The sequence below is a fragment of the Lactuca saligna genome, chromosome 9 (assembly GCF_052625555.1).
Source record: "Lactuca saligna cultivar CGN05327 chromosome 9, ASM5262555v1, whole genome shotgun sequence".
Classification (NCBI taxonomy): domain Eukaryota; kingdom Viridiplantae; phylum Streptophyta; class Magnoliopsida; order Asterales; family Asteraceae; genus Lactuca; species Lactuca saligna.
The window spans coordinates 14,144,214-14,159,432 of record NC_136425.1 but is presented as its reverse complement, the minus strand read 5'-3'; the positions used below and the strand labels follow the sequence as shown (position 1 = coordinate 14,159,432).

Genomic DNA, 15,219 nt, shown 5'->3' with positions numbered 1-15,219 from the left:
CTAATTAATCTGTCAAGCATAAATTAAAAGTACTTACAACCTTTTAAAAAACAAATGACATAAAAATTTCGTTAAAAACTCACAACAATATATTTAAAATGATATTTTTCTAACAATTCAATTTTTTTATTGAAAACTTTTAAAATCTTTCAAAAACCTTTTTGGGAAACATAAATGCTATTTTCTTAAAATCTTATCCATTGCTTACGACTTATTTTATACACCAATATATTTAAATTGTCAATTTCCATGTATTTTAAATTACAACCGATAAGTTTGATGATAGATGAAAGAAAAGAAGTGGGTAAAATTACGTGAAGTATCCTAAATAATTTAAGAAAAGAAGTAGGTGTCCACATGGATTGTACATCTCAAAGACATGAATGAACCCAACTTTGCCAAGTAACTTCACAAACATCTTCCACATGGATTGGATATGGATAAAACCCGGTATTATTCGCCGCTTTCACCTTCTTCTTCACTACGTCATCTCATCGCCATTATTCACCTTCCACTTCCCATTTCTATTAATTTCACCACCTCCACTCATATATAAACACACCCACACAAGCCCACAACTTCATATTATAACTCCATAGCTAAACTCACATCGCAAAATTCCACAAAAATGATCGACTACGGACGTAAATCCAACTGGGTACGAGGGAAATGCATCGGAAAGGGATCGTTTGGGGTGGTGAGTATCGGTGTTGATGAATCCGATGGTGTTGTGTTCGCTGTCAAATCCGTGGAGAACAGTTCCAATGAGTTTATTGGGTGTTTAGAGAACGAGATTCGGATTTTAAAATCGTTGTCGTCACCATACGTCGTTACGTATCTCGGAGATGATGTGACGTGTGAGTCTTCTTCGGTGTACCGGAACTTACACATGGAGTACATGCCCGGCGGTACTGTTACTGACGTGGTGAAACATGGTGGTGTGAATCTCCGGAGTTATACGCGGTGCATCACGTCGGCGTTGAGCTACATTCACGGAAGAGGCATCGTTCATTGTGACGTCAAGGGGAAGAATGTGTTGATCGGAAACATTCCCGGTATCGCTAAGCTTGCAGACTTCGGGTCGGCGATTGAATTGGGAAGTCCGGTCACCGGAATACGTGGGAGTCCATTGTGGATGGCGCCGGAGGTAATCAGAGGTGAGTATCAAGGACCGGAGTCCGACGTGTGGTCATTGGGATGCACTGTGATTGAGATCCTCACCGGAAAGCCAGCTTGGCAAGACAGGGGAGCAAACACCCTCCGTCAAATCGGCTACTCCGAAGAGCTTCCGGAGATTACAGTTCCGATACCGGAAGATCTACGTGATTTTTTAAACAAGTGTCTTAGAAGAGAGAGAAGTGAGAGATGGAGCTGCGATCAGTTACTCCAACACCCATTTCTGGTATCCTGCTCTCCTCCGTCACCACCGCAGATCACGATCGACACCTGCAAATTCTCACCAAGATGCGTCTTTGATTGGTCTGTTTCAAGTTCTTCGAACCAATCAACGCTTGAGATTTATCAATTCGACATAAAGAACTCAAACGCAAAACAGCGGATTTGTAAATTAGCTTCAAACTCAGGGGCAAATTGGGAATCAGAAGGTTGGGAGATGGTTAGGCACGCGACTACGTTGGAATATTCTGATTCCGTCGATTGTGAAGAAAGCGTAAGCGGGAGTGGAAGGGCAAATTGGGAATATGCAGAATCTAATGCTAGTTATAATTACGATCATGAAAGTACAACCAATGATGCATGTGTTACAAGTACAACAAACGATTCGATCCATAGAGATCCTGTCGATATATACAGTTGTTATTTGTTTGTATTGATAAAAAAAAAATTCCCAATATTTTTCTTTATTTTGAATAATATCCAACACATTTCCTATACGCATTTTGTTGTCATTCTTTCGCATTTGAAAGATTATATAATATGATTTAGTATAAAAATTAAGAGGCAATTATAGTACGATGTCTTTATATTAATATATGTTACGATAAAACATTTTCTGATATAAAATTCTGAAATGGTCGGCGATATACAAATCACATCTACCCTTTTTGGGTGGTGGGTGGATTGGTGGGTGATGATTGGGCACACTATTGATCCAATAGCATAGCATAAATATCAAATTATTTAGGTGAATATAATCTTATTGATGTTTTATACTTTTATATTTGTTAGAAAAAGTTTTACAATATAAATGAATACGTTGATTGATGTTTTATACTTTATATTTGGGAAATCTCTGAAAAAATCATAATATCTTACCCTAATTTACGAAAAAGTTCCAAACTAAAATTGGTTTATGAAAAAGTCTCAAATACCGGTAAAAATAACGATTTGACCCTATTTTTTCAGTTTATCAGTTTCATTACTTAACTGGAAATATTAAAGTCTCGTTATTTTACTATAATTTTCATTAAAGCTCTATTATTTTACTATAATTTGGGACTTATTTTTAAATTATAGTAAAATAATGAGACTTTATTAAAACCAGTTAAGTAATGAAACCGGTAAACCGGAAAAATATGATTAAATCGTCATTTTTACCAGTAATTAGGATTTTTTCATAAATAAATTTTAGTTTGGGACTTTTTTGTAAATTAAGGTAAAATATTGGGACTTTTCCGGAGATTTCTCTTATATTTATTAGAAAGTTAAAGTTTTACAATATAAATGAATACGTGATCGATAATATTATGACTGAATTATATTGATTTCTAGTGGAACGTACAAAATAAATATAAGGTCAGCTGATATACTAACGATGAACCCGGTCGTGGCCTATGTGGCCACAGAAAACGATCATGCATATCAGCCCGACCGTTCATGGTCACCCGTTTCCGTGGTGGGCAGGACGAAGGGCAACGCCCAATCATATTCCTATTCTCTCTGTCTTCTCCTGTCTCTCTCTATTCGTTCTCTGTGAAGAGCATTTAGATGGTGGTGGAGTGGTTTGTGGTTGCTGAAAGAGCTGATCTGGAAGCTCTTCACGATTGTTGTTGTGGAGAATATAGCAGATGGTCTAATGTGCTACACATTTTCTTTTCTCGTGATAGGATAAACTTGTGACTATGATGGTATTGACATTGGTTGTTGCCATCATTCTTTGTGTATAAAAATTTTAATTTAAAACCTTTTTTTTTTTTTTTTTGACAATTGTTTGTCTAATTAATTAACATAATTTGAACAACACTGGTTATTTAATGACTGACGCATGTTGCATAATTTCATGATCGTACGGAGGATTAGTCATGATAGGCATAAGCTGGTTCGGATATTTTCGTTAAGGGCTCTGCAAAAAGAGAAAAAAAATCTAAATCTTACTCACTAAGTCAACCATTTTGATAATAATGTAACAATAATAGAAATAAAAATAAGATAAACTAATGTTTTTGCTTTATGATCAACTTTTGAAAAGGTGGTTTAAGAAATATGTCTTGACGGAAAAGACAAAAATCCCACGGTATTTAAAATTTTGTTGTAAAATAATCGCCGTACTAATAAAAAATTGAAAGGGGTCCTTAATTTGTATCTTCTTTTTTCTAAAAATGACCCAAAACTAACTATTGTTTAAGCTTTTGTGATGGTTTGCGTACTTTAACGGCTCTATTCCAAGAACTTGCACTTTTGGCCATCTTTATGATTATAATTGTCCTAAATAAAAAGTAAAAACAATGAACATGCGTCTTAAAATGAAATCCATGGATAGATCTCCAATATCTTCACAACTTCTTATCCATTTAGCAGTTTCCATAATAAAACAAAATCAGTCGACATATAATGATAAGGAACAAACTATTTTTTGGCTGAATCGTACACAAAACAATCGCAACATAGAACATATATGGAAAACATTCTAAGTTGAAGTAGTTATATCTTTCAATTTAAGGTTATAGGGAGTGGTAACATGCTTAACATATTGCCACATAAGATTTTTTTAAGCCACCTAAGATGGAGAAAGTGGTAGCATCCAAGCTGTAAAAGATAGGGAGTGGTAGCATCAAATATTTGCATTATTTTAATTAAAAAAAAAAAAAGAAAAGAAAAAAAGCAAGTCAATCAACACCATTTCTAATTCTCTTCTTTCTCTTTTTCCTCTCGCTACATGGCTGGCGAGATATTTTTGGTGACTTCCTTAGGTGTAACGTCCGGTTCCTAATACGTATTTAAATAAGAATCATTCATATTTGTTAAGGGACTCGACGAGTTGGAGGCCCCAAACTCGTCGAGTAGGAATTGGATATGTTGGACGCGGGACTTGAAGCCTACTAGACGAGTCGAGGAGCCTCGACTCGACGAGTAGGTCTGCTAGAGTGAAATCCTAATTTTCAGGGTTTGCATTTTATTTAAAGGCCTTAATACCCCCATTTCGACCTCCCTCATCGCCTCCCTTAGTCCAGAAAACCCTAATTCAAAACCCTAACCCATTTCGAGTGTTCTTGAGCATTTGTTGTGTACTTTTTGTGATTTTGAAGCTTGAGAAGAAAGAAGAAGTTTTGGGGGGTTCAAGAGGAAGCAAGTGGATCTAGAGTTTGTGCTCCATTTCCAGCTCATTTGAGGTATAAAGTTTATACCTTGTCTATTTATCTATTAGATCTTTTTTTGGAGTTATCAAATATAAGATAAAAGATTTATGTTGTTTTCAAATAACCGTAATTAGGGTATATATGTGAATACTTTTATATACAAAATAATTATGAGATCAAAAGTTATAGTTATCAAATATAAGATAAAAGATTTATGTTGTGATAGTTATAGGAAATCCCTAGGAAGGATTGAAAGATAAACGATAAAAGATAAATTCCTAAGTTCAATGCGTTAGTGAGCTATTATTGTAACATCTTGAGAATTATAAGGTTCATATTGCATGCATGGGCTTGGTCTAATTAAGTGTAGAGGTTTTTCAAACCTAGAACCTTTAATTGCTATCTTGGTGTTGGGGGCAAGGCCCGAACGTGGGGCGTTCATATCTTGAATGCTTAGTGTTCAGTATATAAAGTGGGCACAAAGGCTAAGTCGAGTGCGAGGCGTTCCAGGGAGGAACACAGGGACTTCATCGTCTGCACTCAAAAACCTTAAGTGTGCACTATTTAAACAGCTCAAGACCTAAGGCTCTTCATTCTTTCAACCTCTATTGTACCTTAAGCCTCATTTCCAAACCCTAACCCTAATTGTGAGTGTGTGATCTTGGAAGACCATCTTTGGGTGTATTTTGGTGTTGTTGAAGGAGAGTGATCACCTTGAAGCCTCATTGATAAAGGAAGAACTTTTGGATCCAGGCTCTCCAGCTCATTTGCTGGTGTCAGAAGGTATAAAGTTTCTATCTTGCTATCTTATAACTTAAGATCTACATTATGGCTTCTTTTGTGCTTCTTATGATCATGTGGAAACTCTTTAGGAGTTTGAGCCACTCCAAAAGCCTAGGATTATAGAACCACGCATTTCTGAGTTGTTAGGGTCATAAAAATAGTAACTTGATGGTTGTGGACCAACCATGCAAAGGTTATGGGTCTTAAATTATGGATTGGAAGATTTAATGGATGTTTAGGTCCTTTTTGGGCCATGCAAAGGTGCCAAGATGATGACTTTATGGCTTAAGACTCTAATAGGAAGCTATTTTGAAGATTTCAACTTTGGACTTATGGGGTTAAGACATGAATGTAATTTTGGTCCATATTCGGGAACACAATGCGTTCATCTTGGGAATGCCATGCGTTCCGGCATAGAGTCACGATCAGCAGTCGAGTAACGAACGCTCAGCGTTCCACATGGGAACGCCTAATGTTTGGTCCAACAGTGGGCTTCTTATGCTTATTCATATTGAGCTTTGGACTTATATTGGAGTTTTAGCGTGTTGGGCTTTTTGGTCAGAGGGTTCTTAGAGTTTTGGACTTTTTTTTAGACATGTCTAGTTAGGCCAAGATATTATATTAGGCCTTGGTGGGCCCAATGGTTTTGGAATTTAGTGGGCCCAATGGGCTTGGACCTTTGGGCCATCGATGAATTATTTTGGACTAGGAATTGTTGGGATTTCGAGTAAGGCCCATATGGGGTTGGGCCCAATTTGGAAAATCAGGCAAGTAATGGGCTTTTATGGATCTTAAAGTTTTGGGACTGGTTGGTTTTGGGCTTGGGCCTTAGTTATGAGTCTTGATGGGCCAGGGGTAAAATGGAAAATTTACCTCAGGGTTGGTTTATGGATCATGGTTTGGAATTCAGTTGCTAATTAGATGTTGTTTTGGTAATTATTAGTTTGGGAAATCATTAGGGTAGCAGCTAGGGATTTCGTGTAGTAAGCTTCATCATTCGAGATGAGTTTTCCTCACTAGACTTATGGGTCGAAGGCACCTTTGTTGGCCCTGTTGGATTGTTATTCTGGTTTATCTTATGATTGAGTGTTGTTATGATTTGTTAGATCGGTATCCTAGTAGATAGGATGATGCCATGATTAGTGATCTGTAAAATCTGCATGTTTGTCCGTTGACTGTTTTGTGTGTCTAATTGCTTTATATATGTTGACATGTGTGTGTGGTTGGGTTGAGGCGCACCTGTTGTGTCTCGAAGGCTAGCAAACCCAGGGGGCTAGATAGACTGAAGGCTTATGAGGCGGTTCAATCAGGCCGAAGGCCCGATGAGCGGTCCAAATAGATTGTAAGCCTTACGAGGCCGTCTAGTCATGCTGAAGGCTCGGGAGCGGTCCAGATAGGCTGTAGGCCTTGTGAGGCATTCCATTCATGCTGAAGGCTCGGTGGCGGTCCATACAGGTTGTAGGCTCGGTGAGGCGGTCCAGACATACTGAAGTCTCAGTATACATGTTGTTGTTTATATATGTTATCTGTTTGGGTGTTGGTACTTTAGGGGAACTCACTAAGATTCATGCGTACAGTTTTAGTTTATTGTTTCAGGTACTTAGTAGATCGTGGCAAGGTGAAGGTGTGACTGTACATATCCTCACGCTTTGGACTTATGATTTCTGGGAAACTCTGATAATGTGAATGTTTTGAAAGCTATGATGAAAGAGATTCTGATTTTTAAAGTAACATTTTGAGAACAACGGTTTTGTAAACATTTCTATTGAAAACAAGGTTGTTTTGAAAAGTTTAAATTTTATGAAATTTTTGGGACGTTACAAGTTGGTATCAGAGCCTTGGTTTTAGTGAATTTGAGGAACATTCATGTGAATCCAGTCTCAGACTAAGGTAAAAGGTTTTCAAAATGATTTTTTAAAAATGGTTTTCAAGATACTTAAGGAGGATATGATGTGTACGATCAGCCAAAGCTAATAAGTAGACCCCAAAATACCATATTGTTATTTGATATTGTGATATGTTAGAACAACATGCTAGTGATAGGAAATGGATCTTTAGGAATCGTATGATAGAATTTCCTGATTATGTGATGACTTAGTTTCTATAGAGTTCCCTTGTTTGGCTGTTGTGTGACTCTTTTGTGTGTGAACTGGCTATTGAATGGATATGCTAAGTCACATGCTACATGGTTTAAATTATCTTAAGCTAAGGGGTTTGGTCTTGCTTCGCAGCTCTTATCTGAGTCCAACCGTTGTGGGATTGAATCTTTTGGCCTAAGATTGTTTAAATTATGGGGCATGTGACTGTATTCATGTGATATCCGTCTGGCACCATTGGAGAGTCGTGAGGCAAAGGTAGTATGGTAAGTCGTATGGGGTCTGCCAGCCAGTCGCATTATTGGATGAGGTAGCGGTGGTTTCCCTGGTTTCTGCATTGTTCATAGCGTGTCGGCATGAGTAAGGATTATCACTCTTAGGAGAGTGAGGGCAGGGAGAATATGCGTGCAAGATGATGGGAGTCTGAGATCTAGCATTTCATAGGAGGATTTGTCAAATCTTATTGTATTTTAGTGTCAGTCGAATCCTCTGCACGAATGTTGATTGCTTTATGCTTTGTGGAACTCATGAGGGATGTGAATTAGCCATTAAGTGAATATGTCAAGTCACGTGTGAAAAAGGTTGGGTACCCTCAGAGTGGTAGATTTGACCTTGCTGCACAACTCTTGTCTGAGTCCAACCATTGTAAGGATGAGTCTGTTACTCAAATTATTATCTGAGCTTTGTTGCATGTGATTGTATTCATGGAATGGCTAATTGACATTCTGAAAAGTTCTTCAGCAGTCGATGGAAGAGAAGTGTAGATACCTGGGATAGCCTTAGGAGTATTCTAGTGAAGTTTCTTCGCTATTGAGCAGGTTTCAGGAATATTTTGTGACTAGGTCTTAGAGGACCCGATATGATTCTTGAGGGGAGTATGGATAGGTGTGACAGGCAGTATTGGGTCTATACTACTGGAAGCACAGGATCCATACTTAGATCGAGGAGAATTTTGGAGATTTTAAGGACTAATTAGGGAAGATAGCATGGTTGGATACCACGGTTTGAGGTAGTGGTTCCATATATGTCGATCTTTTGGCTTGGGTTGCTCAGGTGAGGATGTGTTTTATGTTTGTTCATGCCCTAATGGTGAAAATGATGTGGGTTGAGTGGTTCAGATCCAGATTAGTATGTTGATTGGAAGTCTCAAGGGTTTTGTTAGATACCTTGCCTCGAGCCTCGAGACACGGGGAGGAAGCGGTTGCTATGATCGGCTTGGAAATCACATATGGGATTTAAGTGCCGCATTGTTGTGTGGGAGGCATGCAGGGGCGTATGTTGGATCGTAAATCGGTAGTTGCCTTTGCTTTGTAAGTGGTTATTATGGGAAGTTATGAGGTTCTCATCTATACTTCAGGTTTCTCATGGGGTTCTTTGATCCGTACTTGGAGGACCATTCAGCAGGTGATATTCGTTTCATGGTCAGGTATGGTTGTACCTGGATGGGCTTCTTGGGTTACGTTTTGTTTCATCTCCAGTGGGCAGTGGTTCGAATTCTAAGTGAGGGAGAATTAGGATTCCCAGGTTGAACGTCAGTCATTAAGGGTTCCATCAGTTTGGTGTTTGGTTTGATGCTTTCAGATTTGTTGGGCAGATGTTGGTTGGTGAACCCTTTTCAGAAGCAGGAATGTTCAGGTTCAGGTAGGTTGTGGTTTCTCTGGTTTATGTGTCAAGGTATTTGAGACCATTGGTCATTGAGTTCCTTATTCATCGGGAATTCTTCGAAGGATTTAAGTGGTGCCAGTTAATGGTCGAGGAATGCATCAGCTACCCTCCTATTCTATATATTATATTTTCCTTCGGTCTTTAAGTGTGTTTACCCTCGGTGGTAGAGTGGGAGCTTGGTTCATGGTAGAATCCGATTTTGGTGGCCTTCAGGATTATCTTGGAAGTTTTCTCAAGCTAGTGGTGGAGTCCGTTCAGTCTCAATCAAGGATGGAATCTTGATTTGAGCGATCATTAAGATGTTTTCTGTTTTGATTAAGGTGAAATTTTGATTATCTCTGGTATTTCTTTTGTCTTTGGATGAGATTATGGGTTTCCTAAGTATGTGTATGGGGGTGTTCCATGTAAACTAGGCAAGATGGCATTAGGGATTTTGGTTCGAATTATGTGCATGGTTCCTTGGGTTTTAGCTTCCAAATTTGACTAAGAAGGAAACCTTTATCCTGTCCGCGGATTGTGTGCGACTTTGTTTTCGTAAAGCTTCTCTTGGTAGTTGTTTTGTGGTGCTTGGTTGGCATTGTAAGGGAGTTGTTTAGGTCCCTTCAAGGTGATGGAATGAGGTGAGTATCTTCAGGCCCTGAGTGTTAAGCCAACGATGCGAGGATGGCAGTGTCGGTAGGTTATCGGGAGCATTCCACTCATAGGTTGTGTGCCTAGTGATCATGATGGTTCATTTCTTCTGCTAGTAGTTCTTTCGGTATTGACGCGTTGATGGGGGTCGGATGATTCGTAAATATGTTGGTTGGATAAGGGAAGCCATAAGGATTGAGGGAAGTATCAGCTAGGTATCAGAAAGTCTCGTCAAGTTGTACGCATTATAAATTTAGTTGTTTGCAGGCTATTGTAGGATTTGTGATTTTCGAGTTGGAAATTGTTTATGCAGTCGTAGGTCATAAGTTCTTGGTGATTATATTGAGTGGATGCTCAGGTGGGGGTGCAACGGATCTGGTAAGGGTTAGATGTATCACAGAAGTTCCTGGTTTGACTGTCGTTGCTCGACGAAGTAGTGGTTTGTATTAGCATAGCAAAGAGTCAAAGGTTGTTGGGATTTTGGGTTCATCATATGGTTCGGTTTTGGGTTAAGTTCGTGGTCAGTGTGTTTCGAGGATCATTCTTCATGGTTCTGCCCCAGTTTAGGAATGGGAGTAGATTCATGGGATGGTTCTACCATTGTGAAGGTCAGGCAAGTGATGAGGCTTCAAGCTCATAGCAGCAATGTATCGGTCCGACAGTTGAGGAAGTCAGTATTTTGTATCTCATTGTGTTCATGGAATCATTATCAACATGAGTTGAATAGATATTTCAATGGATAAGTGGCATGCCTTTCGACTCAGCAACTGGATAGGAATCTGGTATTCTAGATAGTTACAGATAAGTTGGGACCAGGGAGGTCTCGGGTCATTTGGAAAGTAGATAAGAGACTATATGATGTTTCGGGAAAAAAGTAGTGATTTGATGATTCGTATATGTGGAGTAGCTTGTTGATCGAAAGTGCTAAGTCACTTGCATTTGGATTAAATAATCTCAGATGTGGCTTTGTTGCGTAACTCTCGTTTGATTCTAAACATTGCAGGGATGAATCTTCTACTCGAAGGATTACCTGAGCCTTTTGTCATGTATAAGTATTATGCAGCTGGTTATGGTTAGTGGCTTTGTTCTCGTAGGTTGCATCGAGATAATTAGGGTTGGAAGTTGATATGGGCATATTTAGTTATGAAATTCATGCATGATCTTAATACTTTATGTTAATTTTGTCTCATTTAATGAACAAAAGGTGCTTAATTAGATTAAATATTTCATTTTCGGCAACAAATACATGCTCGAAAGGAAAATGAAGAGGAACTAGCGATTGAACGCTTAGATCATGGATTTTGAAGAAAGAAGGACGTTGCTGGACAGTTTGACCCCTCGTCAGTGTTTTGGCCATATCTCATGAACCGTAACTCCGATTTACGAGATTCAAAATGTTCTGAAAACTAGACACAATTTCGGATGACTTTCGTGTTTGAGAAAATGCTGATTCCAAACGTACTTGGCGAGTAGGGTCGATTACTCGCCGAGTTGGTCTGAAGTTTCGCGATTTTGGACGCGCTGACTTGCCGTACACGGGTTTTAAGTGATGGACTCGCCGAGTAGGTCAATGGACTCGCCGAGTAGCCCCTGTTTTGTGAAAATCTATATAAAGGGACTTTCAGATCGATACCCTAGCAGATAGATGACCCCTTGGAGGTTAATTGTCGACTAAAGGTGCTGCTAGAGCGTGGGAAGCAAGGGAATCAACCCTACATTCAATTTTAAGGAGAATCAAGTCAAAATCAAGTTTACTCTTACCTAATCTCTTGTTTGAACTATGTTTTTACCAATTGATTTCGTTTTTGTGCTTGTTTCTGCTGTAATCATGAGCTAAAAACTCATAACTTCTGTTTAGGTAGATGAATTTGTGAACATGGATTGATTATTTGATTAGGATTAATTTTAATTGGTGATTATGTTTTATTAAGCTTGTTAAAGAACCTTATGTGTTAACAATAACTATTCTTCTGTTAATAAATTAGTAATTAAGTTGTATGAGCATCTCTTAGTTGCTAATTTCATATGATTTACGTGACCACATAGTTGTATGTCTAGGAATAACGAATGTGAAACTAGAATTAACTTGAAGATAGGTAAGTTAATGTGTGAGCTTGTGTGATACACCATCAACAAGAGGTTAATTGAATCACCAATTTGATTACCAATTTGATTAACTATTACAAGTCTTATTTAACCCGAATCAATAACTAGGAAATTCGTTAATTTAGACAACTGGCCACTGTTTGAGTTAATTTGTTTCCTAAGGTTTAGTAATAGCAAATGTGAAACTAATCATCTTAGTCGGTAGCCAATGAAGAATTAATCCGATACATTGAAATCATCCATGGGAACAAATGAGTCGAACCTAAACAGAAGTCCTCTTTATTATTGAATTTAGTTGATTTTTATTTGCTTAGCTCTTAGTTTCTTAGTTTAAGTTTTAGTTAATTGTTTAAGTTTCTAGTCTTGCAAAACTAGAGAAAACTCCTTTCTATTACTTGTTTTATTTAGATAATATTAGCCTCTATTTTAATTGTTTACCGTTCCTTGTGTTCGATACCCTACTTACCTGAACTAAACTACTAATCGATAGGTACACTGCCTTTCGTGTGTTTGTCTTTGTGTTTAAGTTAGTAGGATTAAAACTAGTTGGTTTTACACACATCAGAAGTATTGTGGTTGATCAGTTATTTGATGAGATTTTAGATCGGTAATTTTGCAGCATAGGCGGTCTTTCAGGGATACAAACCATTATAGATTTCAGATCTCGGAAATGAAGAAGTGGTTTTTTGTATGAAAGTAAGGATTTATCTTTCATCGGGTTTGCAGAGTTTTTTTTGGTTGGGTTTAGTTGCCTTGGGAAGGATATTGAATGCTTAGTGTCATGGTTGTGTCCCTTAGGTTGTCGGGTGTTAGCTTTCGTTGGATTCAGGATGGGTGGTCGACTGTTGGTAGGAGTTATATACCCAAGTTTTACCAAGGTCATAGTGCTCCCAAGGCTTCACCTTGTAAGGGTGACATCAGATTCAGGAAGTGGGGGCGTGGGCCTTGGTATATCGGTCCTTTTAGGGTTCGACCCGGGTGGGCAAGATTATGTATCGTGTAGGGCTGTTGTAGGAGCCTGTAGAAGTGGCATGTCAATAGTATCAGGGGTGGTTGTTGCAGAATACCTCTAGGACGAAAGTCTAGTTTAAGTGGGGGAGATTTTTAACATCTCGATAATTATAAGTTTCATATTACAAATATGGGCTTGGTGTAATTAAGTGTGGAGGTTTTTTAAACCGATAACCTTTAATTACTAGCTTGGTGTTAGAGGAAAGGCCCGAACACGGGGCGTTCATATCTTGAACGTTCAGCGTTCAGCGCATGAAGTTGGACGCGGAGGCCAATTCGAACGCGTGGCGTATTAAGTAGGAATGCAGGGCGTTTGCTATCTGCACTCAAAAACCCCAAGTGTGCATTATTTAAACAATTTAAGACCCAAGGCTCTTCATTCTTTCATCCTCAACTGTACCTTCAGCCTCATTTCGTAACCCTAACCCTAATTGTGAGTGTGTGAGTTTGGAAGACCATCTTTGAGTGTATTTTGGTGTTCTTGAAGGAGAGTGATCACCGTGGAGACTCATTGTTCAAGGAAGAGCTCATGGATCCAGGATCTCCAGCACATTTGCAATTCTTAGAAGGTATAAAGTTTCTATCTTGCTATCATATCTTATGACGATGTGGAGGCTCTTTGGGCGTTTGAGCCACTCCAAAAGCCTAGGATTGCAGATCCACACATTTCTGAGTTGTTAGGGTCATAAAAATGGTAACTTGATGGTTATGGACCAGCCATGCAAAGGTTTTGGGTCTTGATTTACAGATTGGATGCTTAAATGAATGTTTGGGTCCTTTTGGGGCCATGCAAAGGTGCCAAGATGATGACGTTATGGATTAAGATTCTGATAGGAAGCTATTTTAAGGATTTGAACTTTGGACTTAAGGTCTTAAGACATGAATGTAATTTTGGTCCCTGGTCAGGAACGCAACACATTCATCTTAAGGATGTTGTGCATTCTGACGTAGCGTCAAGATCATCGGTCAGTCAATGAGTGCCTAACATTCCACAAGGGAACGCCCAACATTCGGTCCAACAATGGGCCTCTTAGTCGTGCTTATATTGGGCTTCAGACTTGGATTGGAGTTATCGCGTGTTGGGCTTTTTGGTTAGAGGGTTCTTAGAGTTTTGGACTTTTGTTTGGACATGTCTTGTTGGGCCAAGATTTTATATAAGGCCTTGGTGGGCCCAATGGTTTTGGACTTTAGTGGGCCCAATGGGCTTGGACCTTTGGGCATCGAATAATTATTTTGGACTAGAAATTGTTGGGCTTTTAGGTAAGGCCCATATGGGGTTGGGCCCAATTTGGAAAATTGGGACATTAATGGGCTTTTATGGATCTTAAAGTTTTGGGCCTTGTTGGTTTTGGGCTTAGGCCTTGGTTATGAGTCTTGATGGGCCAGGGGTAAAATGGTCATTTTACCCCAGGGTTGGTTTTTGGATCATGGTGTGGAATTCAGTTGCTAACTGGATGTTGTTTTGGTAATGGTTAGTTTGAGAAATCGCCAGGACATCAACTAGGGATTTCGTGAAGTAAGCTTCAGCATTCGAGGCGAGTTTTGCTCATTGTACTTATAGGTTGAAGGCACCAATGTCGGCCTTGTTGGATTACTATCCTGTTTATATTATAATTGAGTGTTGTTATGATTTGTTAGATCGGTATCCTGGTAGATAGGATGATGCTAAGCTTAGTGATTTCTAAGATCTGTCTGTTTGTCTGTTGATTGATTATGTGTTTAATTACTTTATATATGCCAACATGTATTTGTGTGGTTGGGATGAGGCGGTCCTGTTGTGTGCCGAAGGCTAACAAACCCACGGCGACCCGGATAGAATGAAGCCCTACAAGGCGGTCTAGTCAGGTTGAATGCATGGCGAGCGGTCCAGATAGCTTGTAGGCCCTGCGAGGCGGTCCAATCATGTTGAAGGATCGAGAGCTATCCAAATAGGATGTAGGCCCTGCGAGGCAGTCCACTCATGCCAAAGGCTTGGGAGCGGTCTAGACAGACTGTAGGCCCAGTGAGGCGGTCCAGACATGTTGAAGGCTCAATATACATGCTAGTAGTTGTATATGTTATTTGCTTGGGTGTTGGCACTATGCTTTGTGCTTACGGTTTTGGTTTATGGTTTCAGGTACTTGAGTGGATCATGGCTAGATGAAGGCGTGACCATACACATCCTTGCATTTTGGACTTATGATTTTTGGGAAACTCTAATAATGTGAATGTTTTGAAAGCTATGTTAAATGAGATTTTGATTTTTAAAGTAACGTTTTGAGAACAACGGTTTTTGTAAACACTTCTATAGAAAAAGGGTTGTTTTGAAATGTTTATATTTTATGAAAATTTTGGGACATTATAAATATATTCATCCAAAGGCCTTGATTAAATTCAGCATTCCCTGATACATA

The 15,219-nt window shown here is 39.0% G+C and overlaps 1 protein-coding gene across 1 annotated transcript; it reads left to right on the top strand.

Moving 5' to 3' along the window:
• The first annotated feature begins 415 nt into the window (after window positions 1–415).
• Window positions 416–1,955, top strand: LOC145014063 (mitogen-activated protein kinase kinase kinase 18-like). Its single transcript, XM_078972429.1, has one exon. The coding sequence runs from the start codon at window positions 629–631 to the stop codon at window positions 1,937–1,939; it is 1,311 nt and encodes a 436-aa protein (XP_078828555.1). The 5' UTR covers window positions 416–628; the 3' UTR covers window positions 1,940–1,955.
• Window positions 1,956–15,219: the final 13,264 nt, after the last annotated feature.

Excerpts from the sequence above, each read along its gene's own strand:
- LOC145014063 (XM_078972429.1), top strand. The coding sequence starts at position 629 with ATGATCGACTACGGACGTAAATCCAACTGGGTACGAGGGAAATGCATC.